This window comes from Geotrypetes seraphini, chromosome 1, assembly GCF_902459505.1.
Source record: "Geotrypetes seraphini chromosome 1, aGeoSer1.1, whole genome shotgun sequence".
In the NCBI taxonomy this organism is placed as follows: domain Eukaryota; kingdom Metazoa; phylum Chordata; class Amphibia; order Gymnophiona; family Dermophiidae; genus Geotrypetes; species Geotrypetes seraphini.
In genome coordinates this window covers 474,047,459-474,067,157 of record NC_047084.1, presented here as the reverse complement: position 1 = coordinate 474,067,157, position 19,699 = coordinate 474,047,459, and the positions used below count along the sequence as shown (strand labels likewise).

At 44.3% G+C, this 19,699-nt stretch overlaps 1 protein-coding gene across 2 annotated transcripts in view; it reads right to left on the bottom strand.

Annotated features, from left to right (window-relative positions):
- Nucleotides 1–487: 487 nt before the first annotated feature.
- APBA1 (amyloid beta precursor protein binding family A member 1) overlaps nt 488–19,699 on the bottom strand; it is a 239,915-nt gene continuing 220,703 nt past the window's right edge. For both annotated transcript variants that reach the window (XM_033924764.1, XM_033924772.1), the window contains 4 exons: nt 14,059–14,271; nt 11,880–11,999; nt 5,339–5,479; nt 488–922 (listed from right to left, as the gene is read on the bottom strand). In XM_033924764.1, the coding sequence (XP_033780655.1) occupies nt 851–922; nt 5,339–5,479; nt 11,880–11,999; nt 14,059–14,271 (546 nt within the window). In that variant the 3' untranslated portion in view covers nt 488–850. The remainder of the gene's footprint in view (nt 923–5,338; nt 5,480–11,879; nt 12,000–14,058; nt 14,272–19,699) is intronic.

The window sequence follows — 19,699 nt, the reverse complement described above, 5'->3', positions numbered from 1 at the left end:
TTTTATCCTTGAGACTCCATATGGCTTAACTAGTAGGATTGGCAGCATTTGGAATGCCGGCAGACTTTCCCTGGAATGTCGCTTTGGGCATAGGTGTGCTAAGTTTCCACATCCACCGGTCTGAAAACGTTCAAATTGCTAAGGGTGGTGCTTTGTGCTGGTTAATTTGAAATTCATTTTGGATTACCAAAGAGTTTTCAAACTATTTCTTCTTTTATACCATTTTAAAAAATAAATAGAATACTGTCATTAAAAAAGCATTCTTGCAGCAAATTTAAAAATAAAGTTTAAGAGTATAGGCAAAGGAATGTGGAAAATTCAAGTGTTAACTAAAATTCTGCATTAAAAAAAAATAAATTAGGTTCCTCTTTACCTCACTAAAAAGGCAAGTTAAAAAAACGCAAACGTGCTGCCTGATTACTACAAAAGCACCATGCAGTCTTTCACTACCATACACTCCTCCCTCATGTACCTTTTTTTTTTTTTTAATTAGGGTTTATACTTTTCAATAGCAGTGTTTCTCTGTGTTCTCATTTTAAGGAATATATATGATCAAATATAGCACACGCTATCAATGGCTTGTCTTAAAATTGCAGTCATTGCTTTCCTCGATATAGTGAGTCTTAGTCGGAATGTTGCCTTGATTTTACTTCTTAAAGAATGCAAAGACTCATGGACATTTTCTTCCTCTCTGCCACAATGTAGAGGACCGAGAATGAGAAACAGAATGAGAATGAAAGTGCAAGAGAGTAGTTCCTGCAGACACGCAGATGCAGCACTATGAACACAACCACAAACAGGGAGAAATGTCCTCCATGCACGTCGTGAAGGTGAGATGCCCCTGGTACCACTAGATGTAAACCGGTTGCTCCTGTGCAGTCAATAATCTGTACATGGCGGCTGGCATGGTTTTCATGTGAATCTGGGAAAGCAGCAACATGAACAAGTCAGATATTAGCATATGAACAGAGATTAAAAAATGACTGAAGAGGAGGTGGACAAGAATGAGAAAGAAAGGTTAGGTTCTTACCTCAATAATCTTCCTTCCTGTAGACGGGTGTAGAGGTCCTGAATGATTGGGTAGTTACCCTCAAACCGCATGTCCTGCAGAAGGCATCAATCATTTTTTCTTGGCTCCATCTCCTTCCTCAGTGGGCTATGCCATAGCTCCTCAGTTTGTGCCAAAGCAATCAAAAATATTACTATAGACACAGAATACACAGAAAGGAGGTGGTGTGGGGAAACTCCCCAAGTAACAACTACTGCTCTGGTCTGCTCTATAAGTATCATGCATAAACCACATGAGTTAAACACGAATTAAACATCTGAACATTAAACAAGGTGGAATAAATAAGCCACTACCTGAGTGCAACCTTTACTAACAGTTAACGATTTCTTAGCAATTCTTGGTAGGCTCTTGAACTGAAGAAGCCTCCTCCTCTGAAACCCTGCTTGATAGGGGGATGCAAGCATCAGTTAAGACATACCTGACCAATGCAGACAGTCCAATATACTTCAGTATTTTTCTTGAAACCCCAAGCAAGCAAAAGTAATAACTGATGGGCAGGCTTCAAGACCTTTACATTCGTCAACAGGAAAGATTATTGAGGTAAGAACATAATCTTTCTTTCCAGTGCAAAGGATGCAGAGGTCCTGAATGGTTGAGATGTACCTAATCAGTCCCTACGATCCGGGGTGGGACAGATGAGCCTGTTGCCAGCACTGAGGACCCAAACACTGTGTCCAGGCGAGTCACTACATCAACCCTGTAAAACTGTAAATGTTTGGAGGGTGAACAACAACACTGCCCTACAAATCTCTTCAAGTGGAATTGGCCGGGACTCCGACCAGGAAGTTGCCAGACCACTAGTGGAGTGCACCCTCAATAAAATTGGTGATTGATTTCCACTCCCGATATATGCTGCAAATATGGCCATGCAAATCTATCTTGAGATGGAGGCTTTAGAAGCCAGCCTCTCTCGCCAGCTTGGATTTGTCAAGACAAACAGATGATCAGACAGATGAAACTCATTGGTCATTTTGAGATACCCAAGAAGGGTTCTCTTGACATCTAGCAACTGCAAGGTCTTATCTTCTTTCTTGGAACTCATCGGACTGAATGTGGGCAGCTGAACCTCATGATTAACATGGAAGGCCAAAACTACCTTTGGCAAAAAAGGAAGGGACTGTTCATATCAAGGACTGGGTCTCAACAGGACAAGGCCTATAGCTCTGAAACCCCATAAGAATTGCCATACTGGGATAGACCGAAGGTCAATTAAGCCCAGTATCCTGTTTCCACAGTGGCCAACCCAGGTCCCAAGTACCTAGCTAGATCCCAAGTAGTAAAACAGATTTTATAATGCTTATCCTAGGAACAAGCAGTGGATTTTCCCAAGCCATCGCAATAATGGCCTATGGACTGCTCTTTTAGGAAATTATCCAAGCCTTTTTTAAACCCCCACTAAGGGGTCTTTTTACTAAGGCGCGCAAGCCGTTTTAGCGCACACTAAATATCAGTGTGCGCTATACGCTAACCTGTCCCTAGACTATAATGGACGCGTTAGCGTTTAACGCGTGCTAAAACGGCTAGCGCACCTTAGTAAAAGGACCCCTAAGTTAACTGATTTTACCACATTCTCCGGAAACGAAATCAGGGGAAGTCATCCCAAACCTTTTATCATTTTTGTTGCCCTTCTCTGTACCTTTTCTAATTCCGTTATATCTTTTTTGAGATATGACGACCAGAAGTGCACACAGTATTCAAGTTGCGGACATACCATAGAGCGATACAAGGGCATTGTAACATTTTCAGCTTTGTTTTCCATTCCTTTCCTGATAATTCCTAACATTCTATTTACTTTCTTAGCCGCCGCCGTACACTGAGCTCAGGAGTGAGGGTTTCAACGTTTCCTCAACAATGACACCTAGATCCTTTTTCTGGGCAGTATCTCCTAACATAGAACCCAGCATGCATCACTATGCACTTGCTCACGTTAAACGTCATCTGCCATTTTGACTTCCAGTCTCACAAGGTCCTCTTGCAATTTTTTACACTCCTCTTGCAATTTATCAACTTTGTATCATCAGCAAATTTAATTAACTCACTAGCTATGCTCATCTCTAGATAATTGATAAATATGTTAAAAAGTAGCAGTCCCAGCACAGACCCCTGGGGAACCCAACTATTTAAGGAAAAAAATACGCAGATTGCTGAGAGAACAATTCAATCAACAAAATATATACCTCTCATAAATATATTATTGTGTTATTAACTTATCAACTGTCCATGCCTTGAAAAGACAAACTAGTGTTGAACATTTTCTAAAGGAGGAAAAGCCTCAGATTCCCGCATGCTGCCAGAACTTATCTCACAGGCAGTGCTGGATAGGGAAACTACTTTACTGGCTGAAAAACCTTCTTATTATAGTGTCATCCCCGCATACTTTAACTGATGTATTCAAAGTTCAAACCACGAGGCAATAATCCTTCCACTGCAGCTATGAATGAGAGAAAATTTTCTGCTTCAGGCAAGCATGGAATCCAGGTGCTTGCTTCTTCGGGCTGCCAGCAGCCAAGACCTGAAAAGATGGGCTGAGACCTCAACCCCCACAGATCCACACTAGGCGATGAGGGGAAGGAAAGACGAAGCCGGCTCCCACTCCGGCCCTCTGGACCAACTTGGGGCCCCACAGCCTGCACTCAAGATCCAAAGTCTGGCATGAACCTCGCTACATGGGGAATGGTCCCTTAGTGTTCTTAACTGCTAGAGCAGGCTGGCTAGTCTGAAACTAGAGAAGCCTGCCAGCTATAGACTTCTTCACAGAAATTTTGTTTTCTCACTGTCAAGAGCTGTTCCAGGAGCACTGGGAACCTCTGTAGCACCAAAAGCCTCAAAATCTGTGAACAAAAGTCTGAAAAATAAAACAAAAAAGTCACTTGCAGAAGAGAAAAACAGAAGGGCTACAGCACAACCAAAGAAGAAGGAGGTGGAGCTGAGAAAAAATGATTGATGCTTCTGTAGGACACGCGGTTTGAAGGTGACTACCCAACTGTGCAGGACCTCTCTACACCTGTTTACTGGAACTACATATGATCAAAACAGAGCAAAAGGAAGTCAGACTACACCTGTATAGGGTTGCACAGGGACAGAAATTTCAACCATTCCCAATGGAATCTAACCAATACCCACTGGTACCTGCTAAGATCAATCCCATCCCCATAACTAATTGACCTTCTCCACCCATACCCGCATGAGTCGATGCTATTATTTACTTGCTTGCAGCACTGTGTTTCCTCCCAACCCTAACAGCCTCCTGTGTTTTTTGGGATGGTGTTCACTATTCAACCAATAAGTGCTTCAAGCTTCAGTCTGGTATTCTAGCTGTCTCTGTAGATATTCCAAGTCTCATTCTGGCACTCCAGCTGCTTCTCTCCGTATATTCCAATCCTCATTCTGGTGCTCCAATTGCCTCTCTCAGTGCATTCCAAGCCTCATTCTGGAGTCACTAGACATTTTAACTACACTCCAATAGGATTACTATGGTAACTTTTTCCATACTAGCAAGAATTTGGCGATCCCCATTCCTGTACAGCTCTCTACTCTTGTATTAGTAAAACCATTACTACTACTACTATTTCTAGAGCACTACCAGATGTACTCAACACTGTACTAAGTCACAAAAAAGACAGTCCCTGCTCGAATGCGCTCACAATCTAATCAAGACAGACAAACAGAACAGTAATGTGGTGAGTACTAGAACTAGAGGTTCACTGAATATCAGTTTCAGCTTTGGCGCCAAAACCGGCCTGAAATTCCGATTCAGTTTTGGCCAAAACTGCCAATGCATTTTCATTTGAAACTGAAACTGCGCTGTGTAGCCCACAGCTCCCACATCTCCCCTGCCAAAATCACACATAGGCCCAGGCCCTTGTCAACTTACCCATTTCAGGCTACCGTGTTATTGGTGGCCTAGAGGGGGCAGGAGCAATCCCCAAAGGTTCTGTAGCCATAGCATGGCAGTAACACCTGTCCCTCTAGACCACCAATGATATGATAGGCCTGGGAGGAGGGCTTGGGTCTGAGATGATGGGGGGAGGGGGAAGGAATTAGGGAACGAGAGTGTCGTTCCCATTTGGGGACTGGGCTAGTTTCAGTTTCGCCTAAAACAGAGTGGTGAATTTTGGCCACAGATTCAGTTTACTGGTTTTGGTTCCTATTTAACTGAAACAATGTCTTATTTACATACGAGTATGAATGGCCCTTGGAATGCAGAACACCGTGGGACAATCTATAGGCTTGCTCAGTGCTGGGAACCGAATGGAATGCATCTCTCACCTCGCCAACAGCATTGGAGAGGATATGTACAATCTTCTCATGCGGGGTTGCTACAACGCTCTGTCCATTGATTTCAATAATGCGATGGCCAACACGGACACCACCTCGCTCTGCGATGCCCCCTCGCATAAGGCTGCAGATCTGACAGAAAGACACAAGAGTTACAATCCAATTTTTAAAAACTCCCAACAATTCACAGAAGTCTACAAGTATTAAAACAAATTTCTGCAGAAGCATTCTGGAGTTCCTGATTGAGATAGATGTATTGCTCCCGCACATGTGTCAAAGGAGAAAATACATTTACTTAAGCCCAGTACCATCCATGCTTCACATTAAAAGCTGAACAGTGCCTTGTGTAGCTCCTCTAAGCTTCACTGCTGTCTTGTTTTTATGCAATAGTTAAGTTGGCTATTGGTCACAGCTGTCAGGGGTAGGCTGGTCATCCCTTGAAACAAGACACACTTCCACAATGCACCACAGCCACTTAAATAAACCTGTGCACCAACCATACAGATGTCAGGCAAAGAAGAGATCATGCAAGCTTTTACAGTTAAAGGGCTAGATTCACTAAGCCCACCGATCAAGTTCCAACCACTTAGCGACCCTTTTGCGACCTGATTCACTAACCACTGTCCCGATCATCCTCCGATCCGCACATGCAAATGAGGGGGAACAGCATTCAAATGTAGGCAGGCAGCAATTCACTAAAAAAAACAAAACTGCAACATCAACTGGGCTGGCCGATCAACAAACAAGCGACTGCTGGGGACCAGTCGTTCAGTGGTTTCTGACTGCATCTCCTGCTCTCTGCCCTGACTCTCCTGTGCTCTCTGCCCCCGACTCTCCTGATCTCTGCCCTAAGTGCTGCCCTGGCCTTCCCCCGCAGTGTGAGCCCGTGGTTTTAACCCACGGGTTTAAAGCGGGTTAAAACCACGGGCTCGCTGGGCTAAAAAGTTAAAATTTTTTTTAAAAAAAAGGTCACTGCTCTTTAAACATGTGCAGACCATCTACGGATGGTCTGCGCATGTGTTGCGATCGCTGCAGAACGATCCGGCCAGTCGGTTGGGGGCATGATTCTGATCGCTCTCATTTGCATGAGGGCGATTCATGAATCAGTCCCCCCCCCCCCCCCGCATACAGATCAGATTACTCATGGATCGGATCTGATCCGTGCCCTTAGTGAATCTGGGCCTAAGTCTCTTTATTGCATAAATACATTAAAAATATATTGAATTTTCTAAGGTGCTTTTCAGGTTAAAAACATCAATTAAAAATCACAATCATGTTTAACAAAGAGCATTTTCATTTTAAAATTATCCTTTGCAGAGTCTCAGCAACTCAATCAATGACCATTTCTGCTTCAGCATCAGATAAATTTAACTTGTGTTCTAATCCAGCCAGTTATTTTTTTAGTTTTAACCCAAGGGAAATAATCCAGATAAAACAAAAATATATATTTTAAGAAACGTGATAAAATGTGAGCTAAAACTTTAACAGCATGCTAAATTTAAAAGTTACCCTTTCCTGTAAGTGCCGGAGCAGTGATTGACTCTGGCACTGACAGGAAGGGTGGCATTACAAAAAAAAAAACCCCAAATAGCAACTTGCTGCTTCAGTCTTAGAGGAAGATTCTCAAAACTTCACGGTAAAATCCAACAGGCTGCTAGCGAGGTCGCTATTGTAATGATTTCAAAAAGGCAAATCTTTCTCAAAAGACCCCCGTATGCAAATGAGGTTCACGGATGTTCATGTAGGCTCGCTAAAGTTACTTGAGATGAGTCGCTGGTGGTAACAATCAGCACATGCGCAGTATACACCCGCATATTAAAAAAACAAAAACAAATCAAAGTTCGCTGCAGGAGAGATGCACACTCTCTCCCACCATGCTCCACAATCCCCCGATTCTACCTCCCTCCCCCGTTGCGGGAGATATGCCCACTCCCTCCCACCATCGCCCAACCTCCCCGACAACTATCCCCATGATTGTAGCAGGTTTACGGGTCTCGCCGCGTCTGTGTAGAAAGAACCAATGTTTCAGCCATCATGCTGAAGAAAGCCAGTGATGCGACAGAGGGAAGGCCCCAAAGAGGCCTGTTCAAAGCGCTGCTGCTATCGCTGTTTTTGGATGCCTCACAGGTATGTCATTCTCACAGTGGGAGGGTTGGAGGGGTTCTGCTGCATAGGGGGATGGGAGGGATAGAAAGATGCAGAGGGAAGGCTCGTTCAGAGCGCTGCTGCCACCGCTGTTTTTGGATGCCTCGGAGGTATGTCAGTCTCATGGTGGGAGGGTCGGAGGGCTTCTGCTGCATAGGGGGATGGGAGGGATAGAAAGATGCAGAGGGAAGGCCCGTTCAGAGCGCTGCTGCCACCGCTGTTTTTGGATGCCTCGGAGGTATGTCAGTCTCATGGTGGGAGGGTCGGAGGGGTTCTGCTGCATAGGGGGATGGGAGGGATAGAAAGATGCAGAGGGAAGGCCCGTTCAGAGCGCTGCTGCCACCGCTGTTTTTGGATGCCTCGGAGGTATGTCAGTCTCATGGTGGGAGGGTCGGAGGGGTTCTGCTGCATAGGGGGATGGGAGGGATAGAAAGATGCAGAGAGAAGGCCCGTTCAGAGCGCTGCTGCCACCGCTGTTTTTGGATGCCTCGGAGGTATGTCAGTCTCATGGTGGGAGGGTCGGAGGGGTTCTGCTGCATAGGGGGATGGGAGGGATAGAAAGATGCAGAGGGAAGGCCCGTTCAGAGCGCTGCTGCCACCGCTGTTTTTGGATGCCTCGGAGGTATGTCAGTCTCACGGTGGGAGGATCAGTTGGGTTCTGCTGCACAGGGGGATGGATGAGAGGGGAGGAAATATGCTGCACATGGTGGGGAGAGAAAGGAAAGAGAAAGAACTGGGGGTGAATGAGAGGAAGGGAGAGGAGTGTGTGGCGCAGTGGTTGAAGTTACAGCCTCAGCACCCTGGGGTTGTGGGTTCAAACCCCGCGCTGCTCCTTGTGACCCTGGGCAAGTCACTTAATCCTCCATAGCCCCAGGTACGTTAGATAGATTGTGAGCCCACCGGGACAGATAGGGAAAATGCTTGAGTACCTGATTGTAGAACCGCTTAGATAACCTTGATAGGCGGTATATAAAATCCTAATAAAACTTAAAAAAACTTAAAACTTATGATTGTTGTACATGAAAAAAATGACATCCCCGAAAATAAGCCCTAATGCATTTCTTATTTTCAGGGAAGCACGGTACATTTGTATGGCAGTATCGGAGACTGCTAAAAAACTCAGAAAAGACCATGATAATTTGCTGCTAAAACAAATGCACGCTAAATCGGCTGGGACCGGTTTAGTGAGCACATTAAAGGCACATTTTAGTTTTGAGAATCTTCCCCTTAGTCTCTGTAGTCTGTCTAATGGCACCAAAAATCCTTCCTTTTCAACTTAAAATAAAAGTCCTGGTTATCTAGTGGTACCCCCTTGCTCCCTCCCTCCAAAAGTCCTAGTGTCTAGTAGCATCCAACCCAACTTTCAAAAACTCCCTGGCATCTAGTGCTCCCCCGCCTAGGCTCCCCTCTAGACCCTCATACCTGAAAGAGGACGGAGCAATGCCCACTCATTCCTGCCTTGGCACCACATTCTTTGAAAATGGTGGCATGATACACCAGGCAAAGTCAGTCTGCCATATAAGGTAATTTTTCCTTTATTTGGTATGTCTCTGTTAGAGAATGACACGGGGAAAAAATCTGTCCCCGTCACCAGACCACCGTCCCCTTCACCACCCCATCCCCGCCGTCCCCTTCACCGCCCAGTCCCTGTCCCCGCCGTCCACTTCACTGCTCCATTTCCACAGCATCCACCCTTCCTAATGAAACTAGTTACTGTTTTAAATTACTTTTAAAAGTAATAGATTATGCTGAAGCAAATAATGGAGGAATTTACAACTGAATTTGATACCAAAGGAAAAGGAAGAATAAAGTAATAAAGAATAAAGTAATTTGCTTAATGTCCCAAAGAATGTCAGTAGAGGATACAAAATTTGAGCCTGTGTTTTGCAGTGCCTCCTACAGGAAAAAGCTGGAAACTGAACTAAGCAGCAGCTCTTGTTAGCTCAGATCATAATTTCAATTACATGGGCTACTAGAAAACAAAGAATTTGAGGTAGATGAACTGTGGCAAATTAGTTGGTACTTATTTACTGCCAACCTGCGCTGCTGGCAAAATTTCTGAAGTCTGTCTGATTTGAGTTAAGGAGGGCTTTACTCTCTTCATAATGAGTCACCTCTGGGGTAAGAGTAGACACTCTGCCCAAAATCTCGCACGGTCCGTGCATCTCCCTCCCCCTTACCTTCTCGGTGCATTTTAAGGTTTTTTCAGAGTACTTGTTGAAAGCCGCTGGAGCCTACATGCATCGCGTGTGTGTGTGGGCGGAAGCTTCTCCTCTGACGCAACCGGAAGTTGCGTCAGAGGAGAAGCTTCTGCCCACACATGCATGCGATGCATGTAAGCTCCGGTGGCTTTCAACAAGTACTCTAAAACCTTAAAACGCGCCGCAAAGGCAAGGGGGAGGGAGGGAGATAGATTTGTAGGAAGGAGGGAGGGGGCTGTGTACGTTCCCTCCCTTAACTGTGGGGACAAGGCCATTCACCGCTCCACAGGGCGGTGGATGGCCTTGTCCCCGTACCTGCGGTGAGCACCTTCCCCCCTCCAGCGTTTTGGCGGGTTACCTGCGGCTACTTGCAGCTAGCCGTGGGTAACATCCACCGTGTCATTCTCTAGTCTCTGTTTCAGTATATGCCTAAGTTTGACTTCTTGTCTTCATATTTCTATTTGTAATTTGTGATCCCTTGTTCAGTTTCTAATATTTCTGTAGTTTCTGTATTTTGGGAGGTTACAGTGTTTTGTTTGGAATTCAATTTCTGTGTACAGATTTATAGCTGTCTTACCTGTAGTAAGTGTATTGGTGTTTTAGAACCCAGTCTTACCTGTAGTAAGTGTATTGGTGTTTTAGGACCCAGTGTACATATTTGTAGTGCTGCCTATTCATAGGTAGTTTTCTTGCTGTCTAAATCATATGAGTAGTGCTATTGTTGTATGACTTATTTGCCACATATGTTAGGATTTTTTTTCAGATTTTTTTTTTTCATTATTTCACAACCTGCCTGGTAGTACAGAAATTTATGTTGCTATTGCTCAGTTGACACAAGATTCAGATTTTTTTTTTTGCTTGGTAACTTCCATGGACAAACTTCCTAGTTCTGATTTGCATCTGTTGTTGAGAAGATTGGATTTTTGTGGATGCAGAGCGTGTTTATCTGCCGTCATTTACTAGGTTACTATAAAAGCATAGGATAAACACAGAGTATCTCTAATTAGAAAACAAATGGTATAAATTAAAGAACTAAGGCCGGCATTGGACAGACATGTTCGGTTTGTGTCCTATATATGGTGATTCGGTGTAGGTTGGGCTGGGGAGGACAATGGGAACTCCACTAACTTGGAACATGAGGACGTTACTGGCCAGACTTTACAGAAGATATCCTGCAAACAACGGGATGGTTGGATGGGCCGGAGTGAGCTTAGATGGCAACCTCAGCAGTTGGAACCTAAGACAATATCAGGTGGAATTTAATCTATGGCCCAGCGATATCAAAGAAGAGACAAGTTAATTTAATCATGTATTTTTAATGAGAATAACTAATGGGAAGACTGGATGGACCATTCAGGTCTTTATGTGCCGTCATTTACTATGTTACTATAAAAGCACGGGATAAACTCATTAAAACTGCTATACTATGTCAGACCAAAAGTCCATAAGGGTCATGCATGCAGTGTGTCACATAGATAAGCATCACTTGTCAGGTGCGTCTCAACTGAAAAAAAAAGTCTGGGAACCACTGTCATAGAGCCTCAGCAGCATTTAGGAAACAGAGAATGCAAATCATTCCAAATGTATTCCTTGGTTGCACTTCTAGCATTGTGACTTTGTACATCTCTAATTAAGTTTTTGTCTAAGGTGAATTAGAACTATTACAACAGACGCAGAACTAGTAATCTTCGTTGGGTGGGAGGTTGGGGGGGGGGGCATGACTTTTATTGTCTAGTGCTCAGATCCCTTCAAGTCTGTGAGTTTACACAAAGCAAAAATCCCTAGTTCTGTGAGTTTACACAAAGCAAAAATCTACACTTTCCTAACTCAACACGTGGGATCTTTAAGGGAGTAAATTCAGGGGAGGGGATACTTGGAATGGGCAGACTTGGTGGGCTATAGCCCTTTTCTGCTGCTTTTTTCTATGTTTCTATGTTTCTAACACAGTTGCTAGAAGACTGACAGACATATCATGCTTTTGTCTTCTCAAATGCATTAGAAAAGTCAATGCATAATCTTCTGGAAAGGAACCAGCATCTTCCTGCCTCTGATCAGCAGGCAGTGGAATACAACTCCAGACTGTCAGCATGCTGAACTTACGGAGTGTTTGTGACCCTTCCAATCAGATTTAGCACCTCTTAATCACAGAAGTGTGCCTAGCTGTACAGTTATTAAGGGTTACTTACAATTCCATTCTGTACACTGAAGCCAAGCTGATATCGGAGGTCAGGTCTCCTGATCAAGACAGTGGTCACTGGAGGGCATCTCACAATGTTCAGTTTAACTCTTGACTGGTTTTTCAAACCCTTTCAAGTGCCACAAACAGAAATTAATGAGTGCACAATATCTACTAGTCTTCGCTACAAAATCTATAAATAATTCATTCCAGTTTGTCTATATTTTGTGCTTCTCAACCCAGGCCTCAGGGCATATTTAGCCAGTCAGGTTTTCAGGATATCCACAATGAATATACATGAAATAGATTTGTATACCAAGGCAGTTGTGTATGCAAATCTATCTCATGCATATTCATTTTGGATGTACTGAAAACCCAACTGGATGAGTGTGCCCCGAGGAGTGGCTTAAGCAGCACTGTTCCATAATCAATGGGAATCCTAAATCCATTCCTGAGAAGCTTCACCACGTCTGGTTTACAGGCAATGCACACTAAATATTCAGTGGCAGATGCAGCAAGTCTTGCTGAAAAGAAGCCACTCCATGTTTTTTTTTTTTTGTGAGGAGGGAGCAGAGGAGAATAAAAGCCACACAGAGGGCAGGGGGGCGGGTAGGGAACTGGCTCCACCAGGTGTAACAATAAATATAAAATTCATTGGTCTGTTACTTTCTTCAAACAACTTTTTAATTCTTCACATGTGTGAATATAAATATCGATTATATGTATCTATGAATATATATATAAGTGTTCAGTGCCCAATATCCTGCATTGGAACCACAGCGAGATCACATCGGGACCATCATAGCACTTATGAGTCCCTTAGCTGTTTAACATTAGCATTTGTATATTGATTTTGAACAACCGCACAACCAGACACAGGAGAACCCAGACACCATTTACATACCCTCCAATCAGAGACATCAAATGGAAAAAAAACTGTACGATGGCCTACTAGTCACACAGGCAGCAAAACTAGACCACCAACTCTTCAATCTACTAATCGCGACCTAAGACTATAAAACTTTCAGAAAAGAAATTAAAACCCTGCTATTCAAAAAATCCATGACGACTAACTAACACCGTATGAAATATTTAAATCCTCTACTCTGTAACACCTCTGGACATGTCCAGAAATCCTCTTCTGTAATCCGCCTTGAACCACAAGGTAATGGCGGAATAAAAATCACTAATGTAATGTAATGTAATTTTACAATAATCACCAGAGCTAATTATTACCTCTATATAGTTATCACTGTTCCAAGGAATTACACTTATCTTATTGATTCCAGCACTGGTGATTGATTAGCAATGTGGCTCTGCAGGATTCCACCACCTCGTTTAAGTGAATATATGTGATACTCATGGCATCTCCCCAACTCAGGCCTGAGTTTCACCATGGAGGCTTCTTGAGGAGGAGCATCAACAAAATTTCAATAAATCGTTCTTTAGCAGGAACCAGCGTCCCGTCGGTACAACAAGACACTGGTTCCTGCTAAAGAACGATTTTATTGAAATTTTATTGACGCTCCTCCTGAAGAAGCCTCCGCATGCTCAGGGCTGTACCAGGTACATGTGCAAGGGATCCAATGCACCATGAAGTACAGACTAGCCACAATGGAGGGAGAGATACAAACCAGGACCTCCCACACCACCTAACCAACATGGCTGCCCCCAGCAATAGAAATTTACCAACGAACCTGCATAAGATAAGAACCACCACTTGGGTTTAATTCATCCATAAAGAGTTCTGATCTAATAGAACACAGCAGCGGATCTAAAGGCACACTGGACAAACTTCTTGTCAGCAACTGTGAACTTTAAGCAGGTACTCGTTTGCAGGGTGTCTAAGTAGGCGTCTTTATAAAATACTTGTGTATGTCTTGAATATGGGTATGATCACTTACACCTGCTCCACAATTGGTGTGAATGACGGCACTTGCGCACATAGGTTGAGGTATTACATGATCTATGCATGTAGATGCTAACACCACCCAACCTCTGCCCTTTTGCATGCTCACTGGCAAAATACGTGCCATCTTCACATGGTATGTGCGTATTTTTACTCCAGCTGGTCTATTTTAAAAGAGGTCATTTAGGAGCAAAAATAGCCACATATGTTTGGAAATGACGTAATAAAATTACCTTCTAAACTCTACTATCTATAAACTGACAGCTGTGCTGCAATATACCTTAATTATGCTCTGGCAAGTTGACAGTGGTAGGCCCACCAAACTGGTGCCATTAATCGACATGATCTGGTCCCCAATGTTGAGTCTTCCTGATTTCTCTGCAGGCCCTCCATGCATTATGTTGGCAATAATAACTGTGGGTAAGATGGATCCCCAGCCGGATTCTACAATCACCACGCCCAGGATTTCCCCTTTTTGCTTTTCTATAAAAACCTAAAATAGGAAGAAGCACACATCAGCAGAAGAAAACAACTTCTGGTAGCAGCATTACAATTTTTGCTCTGGACACATGACATTCTCCTCCCCATCCAAATGCTGAATACTGCTCAAGGCATAGGTGGCCTCATGCTACTTTGTCATGCTCGATACTCTGAATCCCTATAAACATCTCAAAGTAGATCACAATAAAAGAAAAATTAATAAGGCAAAGAATAGAACATCATCATCATAACACAATAAGACAATACACATAAAACCAAAATTAAACCTTACTATACAAATGAAGAGTTTACTTATCCAGAAAGAAACTTGTTGAATTTTAAAACATATGCCACATACTTGGGACAAAACACACACACAGAATGACGAATACACTGCAATCTAATTATGGATGGTGCGAGGATGTTTACTGCAAGAACTGTAATGATTTATCACATTACATAGTTAATCAAAAATTAAACTAGCTACTCAGAGTCAATCTTTTATCTAGACACTAAAGGAAACTGGTAACTAATGAAGTGCCTCTACCATCAGCATCTACTGGTATTTTAATGTCTGCTTCTTGAGCAGTGACCTCCATTTGATACAATCTAACCCAAACTGCGTGGTGCAGATAGCACGGACACACTTACCTATTTAGAAGGTGGTAAGACCAACTGCATTGTTCAAACACTTACTATGCAGTAGAGAATGACATGGGGACAAATTTTTCCCCCTCCCCACGGGAACTCATTTTCCTATCCCGGCAAGTTCTTTTCCTGTCCCCGCCCCATTCCTGCAAGCTCTGTCCTCATTTGCACAAGTCTCAAACACTTTAAAATCATATGTGTTTGAGATTTGTGCAGTTAAGGCTGAGCTTACAGGAATGGAGCAGAGGGACAGGGAAAGCAACAAAACTTGCGGGGACAGGATGGGGAAATTGAGTTCCTGCGAGGACGGGGAAAAGTTTATCCCCGTCTCATCCTCTACTATGCAGTACAGAGGTTTGTTTGCAGTAAGATATGGGAAACCCTTGGAACATCCCTAACAATTAGTGCTCAGGCAATAAAGAGTGCAGGCAAGCAACTCGCCTCTTCACCTACTCCTGGCTAGAACACCAAAGCAGCAATCATCTGGCAATAATCATTCCTATTCTGTTATGTCCCTTCCAGATTCCATATGCTAGGTGTTCAATCCCAACCCACAGTCCGGGCATTGCAGAAATCTACAACTTTTCTGAGTCTATGCTCCACCCCCTTAGCCTGAAAGCTAGTAAACAAATCTAGCTACAATTTCTGCAAGCAGTCCATGCAGATATCTTCTGCAGTAGCTCTGCTTCTTGTTTTTATTTTATGATTAAAATTCATTTCTTGGTGGCTTCAGTGCCTTGAGACCCCTCCCCAGTGGTCCCATCGGAGAAAAGGACGCAGTCCTGCGGTGCTTGACTGCAGCTTCACAGAGAAGCTCTGGTGGATCTGTGGAGCCAGCCTGCTGTGTGCCACCTACTTGAAGTACCCGAGGTCTCTTCCTGTGGGAGTCTGCTGGCCGGTGACCTTGTCACAGGTTTCTAGCGCAGGATGTGTGCGTCTCAACGGAAAACCACCCGGGTTTCAAGGTGCAGGCTGTCTTTCCCGCCCCGACCACATGGCAGAGGATCCGTGGGGGTGGATATTGTTGTCAGTATCTGGCTGGCTGGCAGTCTGAAGATCTTCCATTCTAGGTATTTGGTGCTGTTTCTGAGGCATAAAGTCCTTTTTCTCCACTCACTACTTTTAAAAATACTGACAGGGAAAGGCACTACAGTACTGTGAGTACCTCTATTATTTCCTATGGGAACTTCAGGGGTGGCTTGCAGAATGATTTAAAAGTCGTTGTTCACAGTTTCTGTGGGTAGGGTTCAGGTCCCCCACCTTCCCAGACCCCAAATCGCTATTTTTTATTTTTGGACTGGACTCCGGCACTGTATCATGCACTGAATGCCAGATGATCACCCACTGTAACATCAGAAACACTTTCCCCGGTTGTAAGCACTAAGTCCAGAATGACCCCATCCCACATGGATTCCATTACCAACTGCTGGAACAGTTCCCCTGTATATGTTTGCTCCATGGCTTCTGGTTGGTTGGGTCATCTGCCGGATAGCGATGCATCCTGGCCTGGTGATTCTAGTGGCTCCGGCTTGGCCTTGTCACCCGTGGTATGTGGATCTCATACATCTTCAGCGGGACAAGAAGCTCCAGCTGTCTCTTCATCAATATCATCTCAGTCAGAGATCGGTGCCCATGGAGAACCCTCAGTGTTTTGGTCTTAGAAAGCATGGCTCTTGAGCACTCAGCCTTGTTGAAACGTGGTTATTAGGAGGTAGCTATTGCAACTCTTTTGCGCTCAAAGAAACCCTCTACTATGGCTTCTTATGCCAAAGCTTGGACGACTTTCCAACAGTGGTGTGCTAGGGATCAGGTGGTGCCTGAGAATGCTTTCATTTCGGTAGTCCTGGCTTCCTAGTTTAAAGGGCTGGCAGTGGCCCCCCTGAAGGTTCTGGTTGCAGACCTTTTGTGTTTTGGAGTGCGCAAAGGCTCTAGTTCACTTACTCATCCTGATGTAACCAAGTTTATGAGGGGGGCGCTTCATTTGTGTGCGCCCTGGAGTCTTCCTTTCCCTTCATGGAATCTTATCATTGTTTTGCAGGGCCTTGGAGAGGCCACTTTCGAACAGCTGAAGGATGCTGCTCTTCTGGTCCTAATGATTAAGACTTTTTTTTCAGATCACCATTGTCTCAGCACGGAGTATTTCAGAGCTTCAGGCTCTTTCGTGCAGAGAACTCTTTCTCCATTTTACAGATGCGAGTGTTTTCCTCCATACTTTACCTTCCTTCTTGCAGACAGTGGTCTCAGCCTTTCATGTCTACCAGGAAGTTAGGTTGCCTGCATTTTATCCAATAGGTTCAGAGTGAAAAGATCAGATCTTGCGCAAATTGGATGTCCGGAGGACTAATGAGTTTGGGCTGTCTGATCACATTTTTGTCCTAACTGCTGTGCCTCGCCATGGTAGGCCGGTGTCCAAGTCCTCGATTGCTCAATGGATTCGAATGACCTTTTCCACAGTTTACATCGCCCACAACAAGCAGCCGCCAATTTTGTTTAAAGCACACTCAATGAGAAGTGTGGCTGCGTCGTGGGCAGAATCTTGCGCGATTCATCCTGATGAAATTTGCAGGGCAGCTACTTGGTCCTCTCTTCATACTTTTACCTGGTTTTACCGAGTGGATATGGTGGCGCGTTCTGATGCCATTTTTCAGGACCTCGGTTTTGAGGACAGGCTCTTCTGTCCCTCCCTAGCTTTGGTAAGTCACCTAGTGTATGGAATTCGGAAGGGATGTAACAGAATGTAGCAGACGGGAGATAACCAGAAAGACCCGTTTCAAGATTTTGAATTTATGCCCAGTAGCGTCTATGACGAACTATCAAGACTCAAGGTAAACAAAGCCATGGGACCGGATAACCTACACCCCAGAATGCTCAGGGAGTTAAGGGAAGTCCTGGCAGAACCATTATCTGTTCTTTTCAATCTTTCCCTAAGCACGGGAAGGGTCCCCTTGGACTGGAAAACCGCCAACGTAATCCCACTCCACAAAAAGGGCTGCAGGACAGAGACAGCAAACTACAGACCAGTGAGTCTCACGTCTATAGTGTGTAAACTCATGGAAACACTGATCAAACAGAATCTTGACACAATCCTAGACGAAGAAAAACTGCGTGATCCACACCAACACGGGTTCACCCAGGGCAGATCCTGCCAATCTAATCTGATTAGCTTTTTTGACTGGGTTACTAGACAACTGGACGCCGGAGAGTCACTGGACGTGGTATATTTGGACTTCAGTAAAGCATTTGATAGCATCCCTCATCGAAGATTACTGAACAAGCTGAAATCGATAGGATTAGGAGACACTCTAACTACATGGGTTGGGGATTGGCTGAGCGGTAGACTTCAGAAGGTGGTGGTGAACGGTACCCCATCCGAAGCATCGGACGTGATCAGTGGAGTGCCGCAGGGCTCGGTCCTGGGCCCGATTCTATTTAACTTATTCATAAGAGATATGACGCAAGGACTTAGAGGAAGGGTATCACTGTTCGCCGACGACGCCAAACTTTGCAACATAGTAGGCAAAAGCTTATTACCTGATAATATGACACACGACCTACTGTTGCTGGAACAATGGTCAACTACTTGGCAGCTAGGCTTCAATGCAAAAAAATGCAAGATAATGCATCTGGGTAAGAGAAACCCGCGTAGAACTTATGTACTAAATGGTGAGACCTTGGTTAGGACCACGGCGGAACGCGACCTAGGGGTGATCATTAGTGAGGACATGAAGGTTGCCAATCAAGTGGAGAAGGCTTCCTCCAGGGCAAGACAAATGATGGGGTGTATCCGCAGAGGTTTCGTCAGCAGGAGACCTGAAATTATGATGCCGTTGTACAGAGCCATGGTGAGGCCTCACTTGGAGTACTGTGTTCAGTTTTGGAGACCACACTACCGAAAGGACGTGCTGAGGATCGAGTCGGTTCAGCGAACGGCCACCAGGATGGTCTTGGGGCTCAAGGATCTCACGTATGAAGAAAGATTTAAAAAATTGCGGCTGTACTCACTTGAGGAAAGAAGAGAACGGGGAGATATGATTGAAACATATAAGTACATCACGGGACACATCGAGTCAGAAGATGATATCTTCTGGCTCATGGGACCCTCGACCACCAGAGGGCATCCGCTGAAAATCAGGGGAGGGAAGTTTCATGGCGACTCCAGGAAGTACTTCTTCACCGAAAGAGTAGTGGATCATTGGAACAGACTCCCACTCCAGGTGATAAAGGCCAGCAGCGTGACGGATTTTAAGAGAAAATGGGATACTCACGTGGGATCTTTAAGGGAGTAAATTTAGGGGAGGGGATACTTGGAATGGGCAGACTTGGTGGGCTATAGCCCTTTTCTGCTGCTTTTTTCTATGTTTCTATGTTTCTATGAATGGAAGAGTAGGTGTATACCTTCGATAATCTTTCTGTTAATCCCTGGAGGATTCCATACGATCCACCCTTTCTGTATACACTCAGTTATTTGGAGTAGCCTGCTCCTTTCTGCCTTGGATATTCTCCTTAAAGGCTTGAATTTTTTCCATCCAGTGACCAGATACTGTAGGGAGTTTCTGTGAGTATGTACATTACCAAAGACCTTTCTTGGGGTGCTTGTTTAGTTAGTTCTACATTGTTCCTCAATGTTTTTTCTGAGTTGCCTTTGTGCCTGTTTATCACTTGTTAATATTTTGCAGAGCAAGCCAGTTCATAATTTACTTGTGTTGATGGGGATTCTCCCCCATACCTCCTTGTCATGGATTTGTTCAGGTATATTGCTTGCCTTTGGGACTTAACTGGATTTGTTTACTAGC